The sequence below is a fragment of the Camarhynchus parvulus genome, chromosome 7, assembly GCF_901933205.1.
Source record: "Camarhynchus parvulus chromosome 7, STF_HiC, whole genome shotgun sequence".
Taxonomy (NCBI): domain Eukaryota; kingdom Metazoa; phylum Chordata; class Aves; order Passeriformes; family Thraupidae; genus Camarhynchus; species Camarhynchus parvulus.
This window is the reverse complement of record NC_044577.1, coordinates 23,606,842-23,629,520: the sequence shown is the minus strand read 5'-3', so window position 1 is coordinate 23,629,520 and position 22,679 is coordinate 23,606,842. Positions and strand designations below refer to the sequence as shown.

Below are 22,679 nucleotides of genomic sequence, written 5' to 3'. Positions count from 1 at the left end.
TTCTCTATATAGGCTTGCTGAAATTCAAGGATACCAGTTTTTTTAATAAATATTTTAGCCATCTTTTACAGGCTGTCTCATGACAAATCTGTCTCCAAGGCTTAAGCTGATGGTGTAGATGGTTTTAAAGAAGCTTCGATAACAGACAGATTTCTACATTTGGACTGTACTTTTAAAAATCTATAAATTGCACAGATGATTATGTGAAGATGAGATTTTTCAGTTTGTTTTTGGACTTTATAGAAGATTAGTACTGAATTCTGTGCAATCTATTTATGTTACATGATAAGGCTTTCCAAATTTGCTTGGTTTTCTCAGCACTAAACACATGTAAGAATTACTTCAGTGCTGCTTCTTTCAAATCTGTTTCTTCTGTTTGCAGCTGGACATGATGTGACCAGTGATACATGATGACTGTAGAAGCAAAGTTTTGGAAGAGATGGCTCTGTGAGATGGGGCCCAAAAAAAGATGCTAATGAGAAGACAGTACATCCATCTTTATTTTGTCAAATGAGAACAGAAATCCCAGAAACGTTTCCAGCTGGTATAAATGGCATCTGACTTTCAAAACTAGAACAGAAGATTGAAATTGTCTAAAGTATTTGGACAGTAATGATACCTTTAAGGCATCTTTTTTTTTCCTTTTCTTTAGAACTGAAGTTAGCTTGTCCTTTGTATTGCTTTTAGCTGAACACTACCAGATTTAATGAGAATCTGCTCTGGTGCCTGAAATTCCTGTTGCATTGCCTGGGAAGGAAGACAGAAATGTCACAGCAAGGTTACTAGGTAATACTGAATATTTAGTGGAGGTAACCCTATAGGTTTATTGTTACAGAAAGGAAAAAGTCTCTTATTTTCATGCTTTAAAAAAACCAACCAACCAACTCAAATAAACAAAAAACAAGATAGAGCAAAAAAACCCAACAAAGCACCCTGAAAACCACCACAGAGGCTTGTGGGAAAAAATTCTAGGTCAGGGACTCACAAGTTAATAGTTTGAAATACACAACAGAATCTAAAGCACACAGCAGAGCCAGGTGTGCTGATTTGCCACACTGACCCCAGATCAGTAATTATGGTCTTCTCTGCATTACAGGTTCTCTATCCTGTCAGCTCAGCAGCAGCCCAAGGTCTCTGTCCCTTTCTGTGACACATTTTCCTGTTCCATGTGCTGGGATTTTTGATTTTTTTAGACTTTTAACTAGTACAGTTGCTGTAGATGCTCCTGGTCCTGAAAGGAGAATGAATCAGTTCTGTGTCCATTCCATACACTGCTGGGAACTGCTCACCCAGAGCAGGAGAGTCCCTCAAAGCTGTACACTGACAGCTGGGATAGAGAAGTGATAATAGTTAACACTGGTAACCAGGATGGAGTAATGTCTACACAGAGCAATCCAAAGGAGTCAAATGCTGCTTAGATAGAGACATTGAAGTCTGATTACAGAGCTGAAGAGACAGTAATGACACCTTCACACATGATTGTCTCTTAGAACCGGATTCATTCCTTTAAAAGCTGGTGCATCATTATTATAAATGTATAAATGTACTGTGCAAAATGGTATTAAGATCACAAAAAAAGGAAAAATCATGATCTTTAGTTGCAAAATGTTGTGGAATATTTGTGCTTTATATTGGCCAACAGCTCCTGTGTGGGAAATAGCAATTGTTTTTTGCTCCTACTTCCTTACACAGCAGCCTGCTCTCTGTTGTCTTACATCCTATCCTGACTGAGTTGAAAGCATTTCTCAAATGCAGATGGCAGGGAGCAAGTGATTTTTGCAGACCTTTATAGCTTTTGTATCACCAGAAGATATTTTTCTCAACTGTAAATAAGGATTATTTAATCAGTGATTTAAAGGCCAATATATGGAGTATGCTGGCTGGGGGTTTCTTATACACTTTATTTTTTTTGTTTAATAAAAATATTTTAAAGGTCAGGTTTTGTCTTCAGAGCCATGTTTGCTATAATCAGGTGACTACTTACGCAGTGCCTAAAGATAACTATCAAAAGCCCCTTTTCTGGGCCTACAATGCAAACATTGAATATCAAAATCCATCCACAGAAGCAGAGTATACTTATTCTATTCTTTATGAACTCTAAACTTAGCAACACCCCACTAAAGTAGTTTTTACTATATTGCAGAGATGATGAGAAAATCTTGGGTCAAGACCACCCAGAATATAGAGCCTGGTGACCAGAGCATGGAGTTACTTTGTTTCTTTTGATTTAGTTGACCACATTTCTAGAGTGGATTGCTTCTGTCAAGGAATATACATTTAGTTCATGGAGAACTGCTGCATAGATCTTCTTGCTACCTGTACAGCCCAATATGTCCAGGTAGGCTCAGTGTGGTGATGGAGTTGCTATTACTGAGAAGAGGAATGAGAATTTATGGCTCAAATAAAAGTGAATTCTTGGAAGGCAAGAAAAGCATCTTTCATTCTGCCCAGGCTTCTGAGTTCAGTTTTCAGAAGCTTCTGATCTTGGTGAGGTCTGTCACATCAGCAGCCTGATTTTACATTTGTTCTGTGGCAAAGGACCAGCTTTCAGGTTCTCATTCAATGACTGAAAGAGATCTTGCATTTAGTTTAAGTTCACATTTTCAGTTACAAAGTCTGACTTACTGTTTAGTAGGCTGACTCACTGTTTACACTGAGAATTCTTATTTTCAATTGCCACACTGACCAGTCCTCAGAAGCACTAGAGCAGTTAGTTGTTCATTTCAAAAGCAACTTTAAAGGAAACGTAAAGTGCATTTGTTTTCCTGGAAGCAGCAGGACATCCCTTGTAATGTACTTTATAGGCAGGGAAATTATCAGAGTGTCTACAGAAAACAAGACTGTGAAGACTTCCTTAATTAAAAGAGGGGTGTGGACTAAAAAAAAATATTTTGCAGTGTGGACCTTGGGAGGTGGAGAATATCCAAAGGCATTATACCAGGAAGGGTAAGTAATATGTGAGGGAGCTGGGACCATATCATGGAACTGAGAGTACTCCACAGAAAAGGAAAAAATACTAGGGTTGGGAGTCATAGAGGAAGAGTAAGACTCTTCTGGTTGCAATATACTGTGAATCTGTAAGTGTCTAGGCTGTATCAATTCTGCACAAAACATTTTGCTCTGTCACTGGGTAGGGGGGTCTGCTACCTGTTACGCAGTTCTCAAGTTTGGCCTCATTCCTTTTGTACTCAGAAACCAAATTTGTCCTCTTGGACAGTTGTCAATAAGCCACAGTAATAAAAAATAACTTCTAGAATGTTACATAGTTGAAGACTTGTGATTTGTGTGATATTAATCAGGTTGAAATGAATGTCAGGTCAACAGTATGATGTCAACATGTTTGGAGAATTCTGAAAGCAAGGCTTCATCTCTGTCCTTGGAATGTGGCACAGAAGTGTTACACATGCCATCAAAACACTTTTAATGTGAGGAGACCTGTTATGCTGCACTGTGGTCTCTTAGTTGCCAGAGTGAATTTACGTCTTGCTGACTTTCCTGGTATTTAGGTTTTGACAGAATTGTGTGTTTGATGTTGCAGCAGGATCTTTGGAATTAAAAAATTAGGAAGGAAAATCAGTTATCTCAGTTGTGAATTCTAAAGACACAGGCCATTTTTATATTCTGCATTTGCACATGATAAAAGGCAAGGGAGGAATTCCCTTGTGATCTCAGTAGGGTTGGGGATAATCTGGAAAGAAGAGTTTTGACTTGCATGTTGCTAAGCTGGCAAATATTCTGGTAGATGTTGCTGCTGTGCTTGTAAGGGTGGGTTTGGATTTGTTCAGCCTCACCACTGTGAGTGTGAAATAAGCACTTAAATTTAGCTGTTGGTTTGTGACAGTGGAAAACTCATTTCCACTAAATTTTCATCTTTGCTTCCTTTCCCCTTCCATCTTCATTCTTCTCTTGGTACCATTACAGTAATGGAGCTCAGTGCTGGGAGCACTTGTGAATGTCAGATGTAGGAAACCTGTTTTCTTGTGTCTCTTTTGAGATGTGGGTTGCGAAGATTTTTTTAAAAACTCAAAATGTTCCCAGTACTAGCAGGGGATGGGAGGCCCGCCCAGGCTTTTGTTTCTAAATTCTTTGAAGAACTAGCACATAGAAAAAACAGTTCTTTCAGAAACCCCCACCACTTAAAGGTGCTGCTAAAGTAAGGCAGCACTGACTTCTGCAAGAAATGACTTGCCTTTCTGGGGGTGGAGTTTGTGTATAGCATTTCTCTGCACTGTTTTGAGGGCAGCTCTAGAAGTTCTGTCCCAGCTTGGACTCTTTTCTTGTGATTACTGAACCTGAAAATTTTAGAAGAATAGATTACCACATATTAAAGAAAATAAAGGAAACTAGAATAGGGGAAGTTTTCTTTTGTAATACTATCATATTCTGATATGAAGGTCTGAAATAGCTATATTGAAAAAGGCAAGGCTGTGATTTTTAGCCTCTCTTACTTTTCCCAAAGGAACAAAACCCACATTGAACTCTGCATAAAAAATTGGCATACTCTTTACAAGAAAATTACTTGAAAAACATTTGAACAAAGCTTAGCTTAAAGTTTGATCATATTTTTCCATGCAGCAAGTTTTGGTAAGTGGAAAGATCATGTCCCACTCTACCTTCCCTCTTCTGTTCTATTCTGGAACTGTTCTGGAATAGTGCTTGCTTTTATGAAAATAAAAGAACTAAACAGGAACTAGAAAACCTCTCAATTTGTTTTTTACAAACCAGGCATAGCTTTAGTGCACCTGTGAGATGAGTGCCTTAAAATAGACTCTTTGCTCATCTGACTCTGCACATAAGCTGGATAGAAATTAATCTGCTTCTTCCCAATAAACTTTGTGAAGGCAGCATGACTAAGACATAGTAAAATTAATTCTGTTCCTCCCAATGCCTCCCTAGTACAAGTCTCAACAGTTGACCATCAAAAGCGCCTCTTTAGGCAGGAACCTGAAATACTTACAGTACTTTTTGCTGTTACCAAAGAATGAATTATTCTGCAGCGCTATAAACTACTCAGATTTTGTCACATATATATTTACTGGTGTATTAATTCTTAGGGCCCCTTCCTATGCACCAAGTCAGCTGTATGGATTGCTGTGAAAGTCTGGAGACTCTATAATGAAATTAGTAGGTTGACCATGGAAATATATTCACTGTTGCTTTAAATATATCAAACCAAAGGATTGTTTTTCTTCATGGTCTCACTGAGTTCCAACTCTGTGTCATCCTTTCTTCCTATTTTAACGTACAATAATAGGCTATAATAACTGTCATTTTCTTTTCCTCCAGAAGGGAGTGAATCTTGCAGCTTTCAAGATATTATCAGAAAACAGAAATACCTCCAATGTAGGGTATAACTAGAAACGTTTTCTGTCTGCTGTCTGAGACAATGCATAAGGGGATCACAAGCCCCTGAGGAGACCAACTGTAGTGCAGATATTTTTGCCTGAAGCATGTGGATCAGATATAATGCTAGGAAAAGAAAGGTAAAATAGCTGTTAGTACCTGATTGCTGGAGTTTTATATGACTGGGATGTATGAGAATGCCTTCTCCAGCCTGCTAATGCAAGTAATCAAATGGCAAATGTTCTCTCCCCATGGAGTGAGTACATCTGCAGGGTGAACAAATGGCCCCTATGCTGACTTTTCACAAGAGTTACAGGAGCTGTATCAGAATGCTTAGGGACCCTTTACTTACTGAAAAATGAGGGAGTGGGGTGGAGAGAATTTTTTTTCTTTGGTCCCAAGCAGGCCAGCATTGAAGGCCCTGATTTGAATGGGTGAGAGCCTGCCAAGGGCATTTTCTTGTGATGGCTTAATGCTGTTCGAGTCCTGTGTGAATTTGATCTCCTAGTCCACAGTTGTTCTGAATGTTGAGAAGGTGTCATTTCTCTGCCTGCAAAGCATGAAAAATGGCTCAGCAAAGGTGAATTGAGAAAGTATATGATCTTTGTCTAGTGATTGTGATGTAGATTCCTCCTTATTACTCCTTGGGAACTTTCAGTAGTTGCCACCTGTAGGATCTCTACATTTCAGATTAACACCAAGGTTTAGAAGGCTAAATGCTCTCCAAGAAGAGCATAGCACAAGTGATAGTAATCCACCTTTCACAGAACTGTGCTGGGTGCTGTACAAATTTGTATATCATCTGAATCCCACCTTTAACTAACATCTGATCTTCTAGCAGCTTAACTTGCTGATTCACTTCATTTTCTTGGGCAGGCTGGGGGAAATGAATCAAAGATAACATCAGCCAGCAAGTATATCCTTTTTCTCCCTGAGTAAGAGGAATAAAGATTTTGGGAAGGGAAGTTGGTTTGGTGATGGGGAAATTGTATATGTTTAATGAACTTGCTTTTGTTTTATATACTATCCCTTAAAGTACCAGGGCTATCAGGGTGTTTTGTAGCTACTGAACCCTTGATTAGTAGCAACAGTAACATTATCTTTGGATAATGCACTTGCTGCAGAAATGCCTTGAAGAGGCAGAGATAGGGAAGGTTTCTGTCTTTAGTACTTTTGCTGGCTAACAAACAAAGAAAGCTTGGAAGCACCTGCACTTTCAGGGACCATATGCATAGCTAAGCTGGGTGGGCTTGCTTCATGTTGTTTGTAAGGGATCTGTGGCTTTGTCACAAGGGGTGGCTCAAAACTATGTGAGATCTGGTGGTCAGGCTTCTTGGAAGATAAAGGAGGTACTCCAGAAGAGGTGAGTTCTATAACAGGTGAATCCTCAATGGTTCATCTAAATTAACCTGTAAATTAAACAGTAAGAGAAACAGGCTGTGTCCTCCATGGTTGCATTAAAATTTTCTCATTGTTTTATTTTCTAGGAATATAAGAGAGCTAAAATGGTCCAAGTAGTTGAGGACAGCAACAGTAGGGTTTTATTCCTAGTTCTGTTGAAGGCTCTTTAGGGGCCATTTATTCACAGTTTCACAGAGTATCCTGAGTTAGAAAGGACACACAAGGGTAATTGGGTGATCAGTCCAACTTTTAAGTGAGTGGCCCATACAGGCAGTGAGCCCACAACCTTGGTGTTGTTTACACCATGCTCTGACCATAAATCTCTCTGCCTGTTGGTTATTCTCCCTCTGTAATTGGGGAAAGTTGTTTACTTATGATATTTCCCAGGGAAGGCAGAGGAAAGACTTTTGATAGACTTTGGTTGGATGAGACTTCATATACAGAGGGTATGTCAGTGCAAAAGTTTTATGACAGAAGATTTGGGGGGATGGGAATAAATGAAGGAAAAAAAGCAAGCTGTTGTGATGTTCCCTGGGCATGAGGAGAATGTGATCATTAGTCTTGAGGAGAAATGGAACAGTGGGAGTTCCATTAAGTGTCCCACAGGCACCAGGAATATATGAGAGGCAGACATTAAACAGACAAAGATTGAGGTATTCTGGAGAAATGGAGAAGCAGTTATTCCACTTAATGACTTTGAAAGGCAAGGAGAGGAAACAGATGAGGTTTCAAAGGTTATTATTGGAAAGAACAGCCTTTCTATATCTCTTTTCACATTCCAGAAAGAATGATCTGTTTTACATAATGAGCATTTACTTACAGTTCTCCTAGACACACACACACTGACCTATTTAAAAATGCAAATGGTCGTGAAGTTCCCTTTGGGCAGCAGTGACAAAATCAATGTAGAAGGAATAGGGTTAGTCCAGCAAGACAAGTTGTAATTGTGTTGTAGTTTGTCTGCAAGAGATTTCTCTGCAGTCCTCAGGAAATGGGAGCAATATAGGCTTTAGCATTTGAATGACTCACAGCTCAAGGTTTACACATGAGATTGTGTATAATCCCTGTTAACCTAAAGCTGATGATGATTCAGTAGTAAGAACTGTGATGAGACAGAGGACATCTGAAAAGGACCAAAGATGATGGGAGAAAAACATGCAAGAATGACCTTTTGCTACCCACAGGCACTGTAACTTAAAATACAAGAATGACACATACCCAAGGGGACCACTGGAAATCAGGGAACCACATTATGGATATATGTTACAGATTGAATGTGTGCTGGAAGGCAGGACCAGCTTCACCTTCTAGACAGCTGTGTACTCCTCAAGGGAAGATTATTCTGCAGAATCTAGTTCTTCACAGAAGAGCCGTGGGCAGTTTCAGAGATTTATTGTGGAGTAGAGAGAATTGAAATGCCAAGTCACAACTACATAGAGAAAACGTATGTTAGATATCCAAAGCAAAATCATATCCTTCTCTGATGTTTAACTGCTGGAGTTTTTGTGCAGGAATTTCCTTGTGATGGAATCTGGTCTTTAGGTTGTCAGTATCTGGTCTTGAAAAATTACTCTAGGCCAGGCTGCAAATGATTTGTGGGTAGTACAAAACCTCATCCTATGGGATGAATGAAACTGAAGAAAATACAGTTCTATCATTCACTCAGTAGCTGCAGAATGGCAGGAATTGTTGGGATGTAACTCTATATTTTGTTAGGCTTTAAGTCATAGAGGAGTTTGGGTTGGAAGGTGTGGTAGGCACACAGTTTGTGGTGATTGGGAGTGGGGCTGTGGCAGAGCCTCATCCCCAATGGGCTACAGCTGTGAGAAGCAGGTGAATAGCATTAAAGGTAACGAGCCATGGAGTGCCCAGGGGCACTGACCAACCACCAAAGGGAACAGAGGGCACAGAGGTGCAATGCATCGACATGAGGGGATAAAAGGTTGGGCTAAAGAACAAGAAGGGCAGATGCTTGCAGCCTTTTGAGGTGACATTATTCTTATGGGCAGATGCCTGAAGCCTTCTGATGAGGTGTATGGTGATACTCTGTATGGGCTGAAGCCTTCTGAAATTGTATGGGGACCCTCTGTGTATTTGTTCCTCTCAACTGTGGCATGTGCTGTGGTATGTGCTGTGACGGGAAGGGGTTTTGAAAAGTCATCTAGTCCAGCCCCTCTGCAATGTTTCTTTAAAGAAACAATCAACCCCGTTTCCCAATTCCTAGAAGAGCAAATGCATCTGAAGGTAATGTACCTTTGGCTAAAGTCTTCATTGTACAAAGATTTCCTAAAGTCTCTGAGGATTTTCTGTGTGCTCTCAGAGACAGCACAAAACCAGCCAATGGGGCAGAAGCTGATGTCTTCGTTGCACTGCAATTTTCCTCTGGGTAGCATTGACTTCACAGATGATACTGAGGCAAAATCCCCAGGTACACCTAGGACTGGCAGCCTGGTTGATCAAGTTCTAAATGCTCTGGTGGCAGAGTGCAGGGAAGCTTGTACAGCTGCTGTGAATGCCCTTCCTCTAGACTCTTTTGGGGATTTGTTTGGTACCCAACAAACCAGGCATGTCTGTGGAGCACAAATTTTTCCCTGCATGAATTAAAGGCATCAAGGCAACTGAGAGAGGGAGAGAGAAGGAAAAGGCAAGTCAAAAAGCATTTACAGTTTGAAGTCAGACATTTGCTGAAGAAACAGTTCTGCTAAATTGCAGCTCCAAGCCATATGATTCCCTCTCCAGCCTCTTTTGCAACTGTGCTTCATTCCCAGCTCTTACCTTCAGATAAAATCAACAGTGTGTGCTGCACTTCCAGGTTTGGGAGGCAAAACCATTAATTGTAGGAAATTGCCATCTGATTCTGACTCTTGGGGACTGGAATGAGACCCCTCAAATGCTTCTGTCATAATGGCTTTTCAAAAGTGACTTCTCCAGAAGGGTACCAATGAGGCTCGAAGGTACCATTCTTTGGGGACATAACTATTTCTCCAATGCTGCATGGTAGACCTCTTGCCAATTTGTTGTGCTAGGCTGCTCCATTATAGCTTTTCATCTTGCTGTACAACTTATCTCTGCTCTCTGAGGCCAGTGTCAACCTGGTGACCCATAATTATCTCTCCCTGAGTTTTCTTGTGATCACTAGCTCCTGAAAATCATTTTGGATGATAAGGTGAGAAAAACTCACATTATGGTGCTGCTATATGAGCAGTGATGGTGTCAAGCATATGTATTTAATTCATGTCCAGAAACTTCTATGAGTAATGAACCAAGGATTCAGGTTTCCCTGCTGCTGAATTTCTAGCATGTAAAGGTGGTAAGGTTTTTTTTCAGTGAGAATCTGCTGAAAAGATTTCAGGACTTTGTGTGTTTATTAATAACTTAGTGGCACAGAGAGTGCTGTAGCAGCTTACTTTCATCCTGAGGTTTTCAAAAGAAAAAGTATTGCTCCTGTTTTTCATCTGAGTGGTTTATAATCTAGAGAGGCAATATGCACATAGGTAGGTCAGTATGGGTAGAAATGCAGATGTAGGCAGGACAAGATTGTTCCTGTGGAGGATTTTGAAGATGCCCATTTTGGGCTGGGGCACAGTCAGTGGCACAGGCTGTGCTCTGCCTGCATGTTCTGTGTGCATGTTACAGTGTGCCACGGCTGCATTGATTTCCTTGCAAAATTAACAAAGAAACTGTTCTTTACCCACAGGCCTCAAGGGGAGGTGTCCTCAGATGATGTCTGTAAAAATAGGTTAGATCTGAAAAAAATCCAGTGGAAGCAGGCTGGTTGTGCTGTTCCCTAACCCCGTTATTGTCTGTTCTACTCAAGAGGCTAAAGCATCTTCCAGCAATAACAGAGTTTCAAATTTAAATCCTTCCTCTACCTGATTCCTCTTGGCTGTTAATCTCTAGTCTGTGTCTGTATCACTGAAGATGTGCTCTTGTATAAGGGTATGTTCACAGGGTGACCAGCTGGAAGCTGCATCCAGGAGGTGACTGTGAAGTACCAACCTAGAGCTGCATTTTCTGGGACACTCTCAGCCCCCTTTGCAGGCCTCATCCCCTCTGGGCCACCAGCTGCTTAGAAAAGAGGCCCTTTGCTCTGAGGACAGTGTCTGTCTGACCACATTCTAAACAAACGAGCCCTGTCTTTTGCACTTCTGGAGGAATATGTAGGAGGGAAGTGGACTAAATAAAACAGGACATCATTTTACAGTAAAGGAGAGCTAGGCTCTGCTCTGGGTTCTGCCACAGATTCTCTGCACCTTACATCCTCATTTCCTCCCTGTACCTTATTGTAGAATGCCCATTTATCTCTGCAGTGGATAGATCCTCCATCTGAATCATGGTGGAAATGCTGTGTTTGCTTAGTGACAGCTCCTCTTCCAGCTGCTCCTTTGAGCTGAACTCTGCTCCCTGTGTTACACCAAGTCATTTAGCTTGGCAATTTTGACCATACAGCTTGTATGACAAAGGAATGATTTTTCTAGCTCAAATAAGATCAAGCATAGATGATCTTTTAATGAAGTGATCCTTGTGCCTGATTGTATTAACATCACAGGGAGACAAATGAACCTGAGCTGCAAAGAGCCCCCCTGCAGCTATAATTAGATGAATAAAGAGGTTCATATTGATCTATCCATTGGCATGAGGAAGGAAAGAGCATCACCCATATATGCTTTAGAGACCAAAAGCTGGCACAGGCTGCAGAGATGTCAACTTAAATTGGTGATCCTAAAACAAAAGTCTCAACCTGCTTGTTTGATACTGCTCCACCTACTCTGCAAAAGAGATGGCCTGGAGCAGAGTCTGTGCCACTGGAGCTTTTGGGGTCACTGTTCCTGAGAGGAGCTGTGTTTTGTGTAGTGTGACCAAGAGAGCAGCTGTGCTTGGCTGATCTAGCAATGAGCAAGGTGGTGGTCTGGTGTCCTAAGAAAACCCATTGTAGGATTTTCCTTCTTTCTTGGCACCAAGTTCTTGTGCACTACTCAGTGCCCAATGGTTCCTGAGCACTGATCAGCACCTTCTGGCCAATTCCCCCAGTTTATATACTGAGCATGAGGTTCTGTGGTATGGAATATCCCTTCTGTAGATTGGGTCAGCTCTTCTGGCCATGCTTTCTCCTGGCTTCTTGTGCACCTGCTCGCTGGCAGAGCATCAGAAACTAAAAAGTCCTTGATTTAGGGTAAGCACTACTTAGCAACAACTGAGACAGCAGTGAGTTATAAACATTATTCTTACAGTAAATCCAAAACACAGCCATGTACCAGCTACTAAGAAGAAAGTTAACTCTCTCCCAGCCAAAAGCAGGACACTGTTGTAGCCCAGCATGTAGCTGTTTGCTGTCCGATGCAGCTCCCTGAGATCCTCACTCCAAAGGGAACATAATCCCTTTCAATTAGGCCTTCATGCCCTTGATTGCTTTTTAAAATGTTTAAAAAACCATTTTCAAAACTATCAAAGGAATCTAATCATCTGTTCATGCTTAAATCTGTATGAGCCTGCAAGAGGCCTCCAGACACAATTGCTTCAATGCAAGGGGTTGTTCATGCACTCTTTGCTGCCTGCTGCAGTGTGGCTGATGGAGGACACAAAGCAGGAAAGTGTCATTGGAGTTGGTGTTGCTCTCTGCTTGGCCAAACAAAGCATATAAAAGCATTTCAAAGATCATATGTGCTGGAAATCATATGTTCTGGTGGCTAATCTGTGATACTTGTGATTAGGACATATGGGATTTACTTGTAATTTTGCTGAGTTCTACCCTCAAGGGAGGTGGTTTAGGTCAATTCTCTGAGCAGAGCTTTGAACAGGACTTTAACATCAGTTTTCAGTGCTGCTCATCACATAAACTCATCTTTCAGTGCTGGTACACCCTTTGCCTTGCTCAGTTTTTGTGCTAGAGGGACAATGCACTTTCAGTGCACCTTTGTTTGAGAGCAACTTACTGGGCAGATCTTGAGCCCTTTGGTAGATTCAACATATCTTTTACAGTTTCTTGGACAGCCATCCTTCACCTTTCTGTGACTCAGAAGGAATGCCTGGCTCAGAGGCCACCTGTGAAGGAACTGTGAAAATGCAGTGTTAAATACATGAGATGGAAAGGGATGAGAAAAGTGTGATAATTTTGTTAGAGAAGAAGACATTAAAAGCTGTACTATATGCATGGGTGAGGGCAGAATCAGAACAATTTAGAGGTGAACTTGAATCAAAAATTATTGTCTCCAATTCCCTCAAACCTAAATGGTGTTTTTGTGTCTTGAATTGAGTTCTTATCAGCTGAACCAGACCAAACTTCTCAACTCCAGCCATATGTGAATGGTCTGAGACATGATCTGTGATTGCAGATCTCAGATCAAGATAAAAATGCTAGAAGTGATGTGTTACATTTTGATTTTATTTTTGCTGGTTTGCATACCAATACAGTTCCATTGACTTCATCAGAGAGATGCTTATTTTGTATATTCTTGTGAATAAAATAAGTCCCTCTGCATATCCAGATGGGTCTATGACAAAAATAAGGCAGCTACGCTGCAGTAACTGGTTAGTCGAGAACTATACTACATCAGAGAAGAGTTTGTTTTGCTTTCCCCTCTTCCTCCTCACACAGCTTCTAAAGGTACAAATGAGACATTCTCCTGGCATCGAGAACTGAGAATGCAATTGTCTATTGTGCCAGGCTAATTAGTGCTTCTCTTGACTGTCCATGACAAAAATGCTATGTAACTGGAGGTATTAACTGATTTATAAAACAGGAGTTAGAAAGTGATTTTTATCTTTTTTTATTCTACTATATGCCTGCTTGTGGAAGAACAGGACAGAAGTGTAGTAGAGATTCACTAATTCAATATGACACTTGTTTTGCAGTGTGGCAGGTTACACCAAGTTCTTCTGTAGTACCTGGTCTGTACACTGGGTAAAAATAACTCTGGGGCTTACCTCAAACTGACAGTCGTAAGAAAGAAATTTGAAGCTAACGTTATACCCACATCCCCATCTTACCTTGTAATGGCCAAATACTGCAGGGAGCCTGGAATGATGGTTCTCTTTGCAGTGGGCACTAAGGTTTTAATGGTGTTATGAAAAGTGTTTCTTCTAACATGGTTTTTTGGAGAGAGCTAAAACTTTAACATTAAAAGTCAATATGTGAAATGGGCTTAAACCTAAAACTGGGACAAAGAAAAAAATGCCTGTCCTTGGAGCATGGTTTCTCATACTTTTCCTGAATGTGCAGTCTTTTGGGGCTGGACAACAAGGGAAGGGCTCTTGGAGAATTCGGTGAGTTAAATATGTAATAACTGGAGGGGTTAGAGAGCAAAAATACGTGAAAACCCCAAATCCCTACTACATCCTTGCTCTCTGGTTTTTGAAACAGTCTTTAGTTGAGCTGCAGGTGGAGTCAGAAAATCTGACCCAAATCTTAGGTTGAGTAATGGATTCAGTCCACGGTGGATGCACATGTCTGTACGTATCTGTCATGTCAGCTGATCTGCAGAGACATGCCACATTATCTGCTTCCTGAGGATGGCTTAAAATGCACTGGTGGAGGATTAACCTCCTCTTGCCCTTTGGGCTCAGGGGAGCACAGAGTTCTGAGGAGATACTTGCATGGCTCTGACCTAGCTGGCTTTTCTGAGATGCCTAGGGCACTTCTGCATGCTTCTGTTCTGCATGATACAGACATACCTTGAGGCAGCCAGGGCTCACCTGAGCAATAACAGCTCCTTGTGTGTTTCAGTCAGTCTTCAAAAATTGTAATCCCTAAACGTCTGGTCTGTTCTAATTTCTCTTCCATTCTTCTCCTGAGAAATTTAGGTATGTATGTGGCATCTGTCCCTCACCCTCCTTTGCTCAGGTGGTGATAAAGAGTTATTACTATTTGCAAATGGCCACAGCATCTGTTGGAAAGTGCCTTCCCCATTTCAGATCTATTTATTTCCTTGACTGTTTTCCTCTTTTTCTGTAACTGGAAAAGGGGCCCATTGTTACTTTACTTGTATGTTAGAAGTTGCTTTGCTTTTTGAAACCCTGTAAGAACCAGGTACTAGAATTTGAAACAAGAATGTGAGCAAACCTGTTTTGTTGTCCTCTGCTAACTGGATCGTGTCTTACCCCTTGATGCATGGTTCCTTTTCAATTACTGACTAAGGACCCAGCAAGAGCCATGCACCCAGGGGATAATCACCCTCCCTCTAATGTGGGGGTACCGAGTGACTGGAACAGGTGTCCTGTTGTGGATGCCCCATCCCTGAAAATGTTCAAAGCCAGCTTGGATGGGGCTTGGAAGGCAGCGAGGTTGAAATGAGATGATCTGTAAGGTCCCTTCCTACTCAAACCTTTCTATGATCATAAAGCAGTGGTCTCTGTATTTGCTTCAGCATGTCTAAACTTGCTGTTTCTTGTCCCATTCCAGCCTGAGAAGCTTTGGGGAGCTGCAGCTGCATCACCCTGAGCTGAGCTGATGCTGCAGAGGACTGTCCTCCTGTCCAGGAGCAAGGCAATGTTTAATGAGAGCAGCTGGTGTCATCCAATGCACTGATGCCTCCAATTGACTGGCAGGCAGTGGGATTGTTGCATTATGGCCATATTAACTAATCACTGCTGATAATTGTTATTAATCATTGGATCTGTAGTATGAAGCTTTACTTCCTCAATTGTTACTGTTTGAGGTGAAATGCAATAACTGCTTAACAATGCCTAAGCAGGATAAACATGGAAGGAAAGGCTTTTTCTCCCCATCTCTCTGAAAAAGCAGCACCTTTTGCAACGTCTCCAAACCACATGTGTGAGCTGCACTGGCTTTGAAGATGATCTGGTACCCTCTAGCTCTGTGTGTTGCACAAGAAAGTGAACTTTTGTGGTGTTCCCTCAAAAATCCATTGCCTTGTAGTTGTGCTTAGTTTGTAAAACTTCTGTGCAGACAGAAGGCAAAAAGTGAAAAGCACTAATCCCTCCCCCCTGGCTGTGGGCATTTTCTCTGCAGTACAGTGACAACATTTTGGGGGTTTAAATGGCTGTGCACTAGGGCTTTCCTCTTTTCCCTTCTTTGGAGAGTGGTTCTGGAGCCTGGGATTTCTCACGGTAGAAAGTGGCTTGATCAGCTCCACCCCATTGGACTCAAGGATCCTTGTGGGTCTCTTCCATCTCAGGATATTTTATGCTTCTGTCATGCCCTGTCTTTGCTCTGATGGAATCAGGACATATGGTTTGTGTCTGGTTTCTCAGAGTCTTCCCTTGACCTGCCCAGTTTGCCACCAATTTCTGAGCAACTGCTGATTATTGCTGCCATTCTTTGATTGCTGAACACAGGAAGCATTGGAAAAGTTTGGTTCCCATTGCATTTCCAAAATGCCTCTTTGTCAGGACTGGTTACAACTAGTCCAAGGAGAACAGACACTCAAGAGCAAAAATGCAACCCATTCATTACAGAACCTGGGCAAAGGACAAAAAGGGCCACAGCCCTTAATTTCCTCAGCAATTCATGTCCTTTACTGAGACTGCCCCTTCTGATGTGGAGAGGTAAGAAAAGGTGATTAAACAAGAAGTTAAAACTCCTAGGCCCCAGCTCCCAGCAACACTGAAAGATTAATGCATCATGTTGGGGATGCTTCAAACTCATGATGTGCTCTGCTGCCTCTGCTCTGGGGCTGTTCACTGTGGACTCTTCTGCCAGTTCACTCAGTGATGCTGTTAGATTTATTGAGGACTTTGGCAATTAATTGCTTTCAGACCTGAGAAGGGCCTCATTGTTGTCCATAAGAGTTTTAATTAATCAAAGTGGCAGATGGGTAGTATCAGCCTCAAATGCTGGTGTAATTAACTCATTCATTATCATGTTCTCCTGCTCTGTGACGGTTCATAAAGGACATCTTTAATCTAGCTGTCATGATGCTGTCCTCATAGTAGGAGTTAAATCATCAGTCCTTACCATAATTGCCTTCTGTCCAGGATAACATTAGGGAAAATGCTGATTTTTGCCAATAAATATGGAGGCCCCCCCTTGGCTTCAGACAGGTGAGTAGAGTTTGACCTGCCAAGATGAGCAGAGCTGGTGAAATTAGAGATCTTTTTGGAAATCTCTAGAGCACACCTTTTGAGGCCCTCAAAACTGGCTGTCCAAATTGCTTCAGGAGGGTTTTGTTTGCAGCTGGCCAAGTCCTTGCTGGGATATAGTGCCACTTTGGGAGGAGTTTCTTGGGTCTTTCTGAATGTTTGAGACATGTCCTTGTCATGAATGGATGCCCAGGAAACACTCCCAGGCTCATCTTGGTAAGCTTTAACACAGATTTTGACCTGCTTTTGGCTCAAGCTGTCAGCATGAGGGTACACAGAAATATTCAGGAGTTGACATGGGTCAGGAGGAATGGACAGTTTGGATGTGGCCACCCTTTGGCCTTTTTTGCCCTGAGGAATGAGTTTGGACTTGGCTGAGTCTGTACCCATTGACATTGGCACCAGAAAAAGGTCCTGAGTACACTGGATAAGTGTTGCTATAGATACACTTAGCACGCATGAAATGAAGAGTTTGAAGTAGACCCAGAAGCAAAAAACCAAAGAACTTAAATTCTATGTATCAGAAATATCACCTGTGCTCCTCCTGAATCATCATGTGATGTCTGGTGGGATTGCTGGCTGTCTTGTGGCAGCAGCTGCTTCAGGAGCTTTGGAGTGACCATACCCAAATGGCTGCTTGCAGCCTGACAGGGCTGAAATGGTGTTTCCCAGATTGCCTGGAGGGTGTTGTGAAAAAGCTGAGACTTTGGCCTACTGAGGAAACTTTTGTCCTGGATGCTCTTCCTATGAAGTGGAGGGAAGGTCCCAGCTTTATCTCAGCTGTGGCCCCTTAGGGATGGAGGCAGCCTCTCCAGGGCAGTGTCCATCCCAGTTGAAGCCAGTGCTTCTCTCCAGCCCTGGGGCATCTTAAATAATGAGATCATGCACCTTTAATGTGGCATCAAGAAGGCAAAGTAAAGAGTTTGTAGCTCTGACTGTTGTGTGAAGATTTTCCTGCTGCCTGCACTGTTGCTTTCAAAACATTTGTTAGGAACAAAAAACCCATTAAAATTTAGACCAAAATCCTCAGCCAAACCAATACTGTGGCTTTATTAAGCACGAGGTTTGGGAAAAGAACAGCTTGGCTGTTCTTAATTAAGGTTGTCTTTCCCTGGCAGATTAATTACCCAGAATTCATTCCACATTCCTGGCACCATGGGTGTTATTGATCCAGTCAGGACAATAGTTTGTGCTTGCGGGGATCTGTCTGTGATCCTCCTTCCATGGGAATCTGGGGAGGGAGGGAAGGAGGGAGCTGGCTGGTAGTTATTAATAGAATTTGGAGCAGGTTTTTTTCCCCATGCTGATTAAATCAAAATGCTAGACAGTTGCATAATCTTGTGCATCTCAGTAACAGCAGCAATTACCACCACAGGGCAGAGAAAAGTGTGGAAGAAGTGTGGGGACAGATGCCAAAGGAAGCAGTGGATTTTTTTTCTGGAGAGGTAAAGAATGGGATTTTTTTACACGTGTTCAGAAACAGAGTGCTGAGAGTGTGCTGTGGGTGTTTCCAACGCCTCCTGGGCTGTAGTTTTAGTGTAATGGGATGTGTTCCAATCAAGTCCATGGCAAGGAGCAGGGTTGCTGGCACCCTTTGATGTGCACATGCAGGTCAGGGCTGGTCCCACCAGTGCTTCCAAGGCCCACTTGTTGGTGGGGATGGGAAGCCAGTGACATCTGCTCCTGCCCTGCAGAACAGCGTTTTGGCTTTCCAGAATGGGAAGCTGAGACAGGCTGCAGGTCAGGTGATGGAGAGGGGCATTGCTGTTTGGGTAGCTGAGAAAGGCAGCCCAAGGAATATCTGTCTCCTGAGTGCAGAGCTCTCCCTGAAAACATCAGGTCCTTTTGTGTGAAATCATGAGTGATTCTCTTTCACAGATTTGTTACTCTGCAAAATTTAATGGGCACCAGCAGCTTTACCTTGTTGAGCCTCTGATCTCCTTCAACCTTGCAAATAGTATTTTAAAGCCTCAAAACATCTCTCTGTGCCTCTTCTTGTTTGCTTTGGCTGTCAGACAAATGCCTTAGTTAAACATTTTCAGGCATGATTTCTAATCCTGAGGCTGTCCTTTAGCATGAGGCTGTGCTTTCCATCAGGCCACCTTGGTGGCTATGGTGGCTTTACTTGCTCCATTTTTTTCAACTTTCCTTTTCTGTTTTCTCAGGATTTTTTGCAGGCCTGAAACAAGGAAACAAGCTATTCCCCAAAGCTCTGAAAGATGTTTCTGTTACAAGATGTGCTGTAATGATGAGAGTCACAAATTGTGACAGGCACAGGACTAGCTGCCTTGCTGTTCAGAGAACAACTTTTTGCCAGGTTTCATCCACAGCCTTGAAGAATTTGCTGTTTAAAAAATCCTGAGATTCCTCTGAGTGTTTAGAAATTCAGGCCTGAATTTTTGAGAGGTAACAGTAATTTGAGGTGCTAATTTGAGGTGCTAGGTCTAGAAAGCCTATTTTTTTTTTTTTTTTTTTTACTTTTAGGAAAAGTTGAATAGTACTTTATATATGCTTTTTGCAAATTCAGAACCAAAGTTGAGAATAGGAAGCAGGTTTCAAGCAACAGATGTAATAATCTGTAGACCCCAAGCAGAATTAACTGCAGGGCTGAGAGATTTGGTAGCCGAAGTCTCACACTAGTTGTGAACAGCAGGAGAACCTCACAGTTGCTGTAGGTTCCTCTCCCTTTTTCAGTAAGTGAAGAAACAACTGCTTTGGGGACCACATCTTGTGTGCAGCCTGGGCAGCCACACTTGCTTCCTCTGATTAATAAAGTCAGGGGAAAGTGACTGATGCAACTGCTGGGTATGTGGTACATGCGAAAGAGGGGTGGGTGCTTTTTTCCTAACTTTACAGATAGGTGTCAATTTAAAATTGAGACAATGGAGGCCAGTCAAGCATCTCAAATCATGCTAGACAACTGTGTGGGCAGTTTGGTGCTGAGCACAATTGAGATGAATAATTCCTAGGAGGCACCTATTTTTCTCTGATGATTACTAAGGAAGCTTAGAATTTGACAAGTGGCCTTTAGATGTATAAATTTGGGTGAGCTGTAGCTGTAGATGACTACATTAAATATGTACAAAGGCAGGTGGAAATAGATGGCCTTAAGCATTGCTCAGCTGGCAGAGGTGGTTTACTGGAGATTGTAGACACAGAGAGTTTCAAGAGTCACTCCATGTGCTGTGAGCAGAGACAGCTCCAGATCTGGCACCTTTCACTGCCAAGAAACCTTATCTGAATGGAAAGACACGGCTTGTATGTGAAAGTGGCGCTCGGTGAAATGATTTTGCCTTCCTGTACACCAGTTACAGCTTTGAAAATGATCCATTATGCTCTGACCTGAGACCACTCTGAAGTTTGATAGGGCTTTAGTGGTGCAATAAAGTTCACAGTAGCCACAAATTAGAGAGAAGGCTTGGGCATTAAAAAAAGTATATAAAATAAGTGAGTTTATGGGTGTCTGTTGTTATTTAATGCATTAAAAAAACAGGGCACTGTTTACATTAAGTAATCAGTGCTTGTTGCTCCCAGCTAAGCCTGAAATGAGGTTGAGTGAAAAAGTTTAATTATTCTCTGTAAGGTGTGCAGCTTTGTGTCTGTCGTGCCTGGATGCATGGGGATATTTTTGGCTCTTTTTGCGGATGGGAGGCCTTGTTTACAAATGTAACTGACCTTGGTAAGAACTCAGAATATTTCAGCTGATTACCATACCTGCCTGTGAACAGGCTCTTTACCCTTGCAGATGCAGGTACCTAACTATGGCTTAACTATGGCTAAATAGTAATTTTTGCAAATCCTGCAGCAACACAGGCTCAGTTGACCTCAGAGCTGATCCACTTACTGCTCTCCCATGCTCTTCCTTAAGGATTGCAAAACCAGAAAAGTACTGAGGAGCTGGGAGAACAAAATGCCCCAAGGGCACAGCCCTGGTCTTATGCACCCACTCAAGCCTGAGGAAAAATCTTGCAGATTTCAGTCAGGTTTATGTCAGCCCCTTAGGTGATCTCATTCAAAATTAATAAACTTGTTGTCTATTCAACAGACTTATATTACATTGGGAATTTTACCACTGTAACTGCAGACAGTTGTTTGCCATCTTCTTAAGAGATGGGCATCCTCTGGCCATGGAGTGGACAGTGTTGTATTGCCTCTAGAAGTGGCCAGTAACTCCTGGATGGGAGGCACTGACTTGCTGCTTGAAATTCTCAAAGATTATTTCCTCTTTAAGATTCAGGTAAATATATTCCAAATCAGATTATACCTACATTCATTGTAGTTTAGGTTTTGAAATTTCCTCCCATTTCTAAACCAAAATACTTCCATGTTTCCAGGAGTTAAAGCATCTTCCTGCACCTTGCCTCTAAATCTTTTTACTCTTGAGCCTGTGATTTTTGCGATTCTGCCGTGAATTTTGCAGCTTGAGCTCAGATCCCAATGTTTTGGCAACACTCCTTTCTGTGTGTGAGGGAACCCAGGCTGCAATATCACTCAAACCTCCCAGTTTTACAGGCTGCCTTACATCTCTGTAGAGCAACCCAGTGTTTCAGTATCCCTGTTCTCTTGGAACCCACGGAGGTGGCAAAGACCACAGTGTGTTACAGCTGCCGCAGTTCAGCAGAGCTGTGGCTGGCTGGTGCAGGAAATTCCTTTTGGTCTGAGCTGGTGCAGGGCACATAATGGCTTTTAGCAATGGAGCTGTGTGCACTGAATAAAACCAGCCCTTGGAGGCCACCTTGGATTAGGAATAATACATTCTATTAAGAATAATTGGGTTTAAGGTAAGATGATGCGTGCAGTGATTTGTGTTTGTCTAGCCTGGGTGATGCAGGTTTTTGTTAATCAGGGGATGTGATCTAGCAAGTTTGTCAGGCTGCAGTCTGTGAAAGAACCAGTTTTGGTACTGGACTCATAGGCTGGTTGGAGAGGGCTCCTTGAAGTCCATTTTGTCCATGTTTCATGGATTCTTCCTCATTTCCCTGACGACCCTCTAGGACCTGTCTCATCCTCTTTATTCCAAACCATTGGTGTTATCACTGCAGTAATCAATAACTGTCACCAGCCTCCTCATTTATGTTCCTTCTCTCTATCAGTCCTATCCCTGCTCCCACTGTCAGAGTCCTTCTTCTTTTTTGTCCCTCATTTCTGATTAGCATGGCTGTTCTTTACAGGCACCTCCTTGTCCTGCCTATTTCCTTTTTCTCTAATTGTTCTTTTCTCCCTCTCTGTCTCTCTGCATTTCAATAGACTTACTGGAATAGACCAATATTAAAAAAAAATAGTGAGAGAAGAGAAGAACTTGTGTGCTTCCAGGGGATGGATGAGGAACAGACTGCCTAACTCTACAGAGCAGTATCCTCACATGTGTAAGTATGGGAAAGTTCAGTGATCTTTTGGCATAAGTAGAGTTTTCAGAGCTCCTTGTGACCATCTTCTGGTGAAACACTGCCCCTGCTTTCCTCCTGAGATGGGAAGGCTGTGTGGCACTGGGCTTCTGGGCACATCACCTTGACAAGTGCTGGCACCTCAGGAACAGGGGGCAGCCTCAGGAGATGTCCTGGGGTACAGCTTGGCTGCCACATGCACTCAGGAGAGGAGCTGTGGATCTAGCCTAGCTCTTTACCATCCCTTCCAACCGTGTCACTGGTGATTGCTTCCTCTGTGCTCCCTTCCCCTGTGCATGCTTGCTCCGAGCACTGCCTCTGCACTGGTGTTTCCACAGCAATCTGTGGAAGATACAGCCTGGAGCAGAGGTTGACTCCAGCACTGGTTGGACAGGAGGTGTTCTCTGTTGAGGGCAGTTCTGTACAGTCCCTGGGAAGGACACAGCACATCAGGCTGGGTACCCTGAAAAAAGCTGCATGTACTTACCATGGTTGCCTCAAGCTTCTCTCTTG

At 42.4% G+C, this 22,679-nt stretch overlaps 1 protein-coding gene across 1 annotated transcript in view; it reads left to right on the top strand.

The window, feature by feature from the left end:
- XRCC5 (X-ray repair cross complementing 5) overlaps nucleotides 1–1,937 on the top strand; it is a 49,593-nt gene extending 47,656 nt beyond the window's left edge. Inside the window, exon 21 of the mRNA XM_030952408.1 lies at nucleotides 383–1,937. Within this exon, the coding sequence (XP_030808268.1) occupies nucleotides 383–397 (15 nt within the window). The 3' untranslated portion in view covers nucleotides 398–1,937. The remainder of the gene's footprint in view (nucleotides 1–382) is intronic.
- Nucleotides 1,938–22,679: the final 20,742 nt, after the last annotated feature.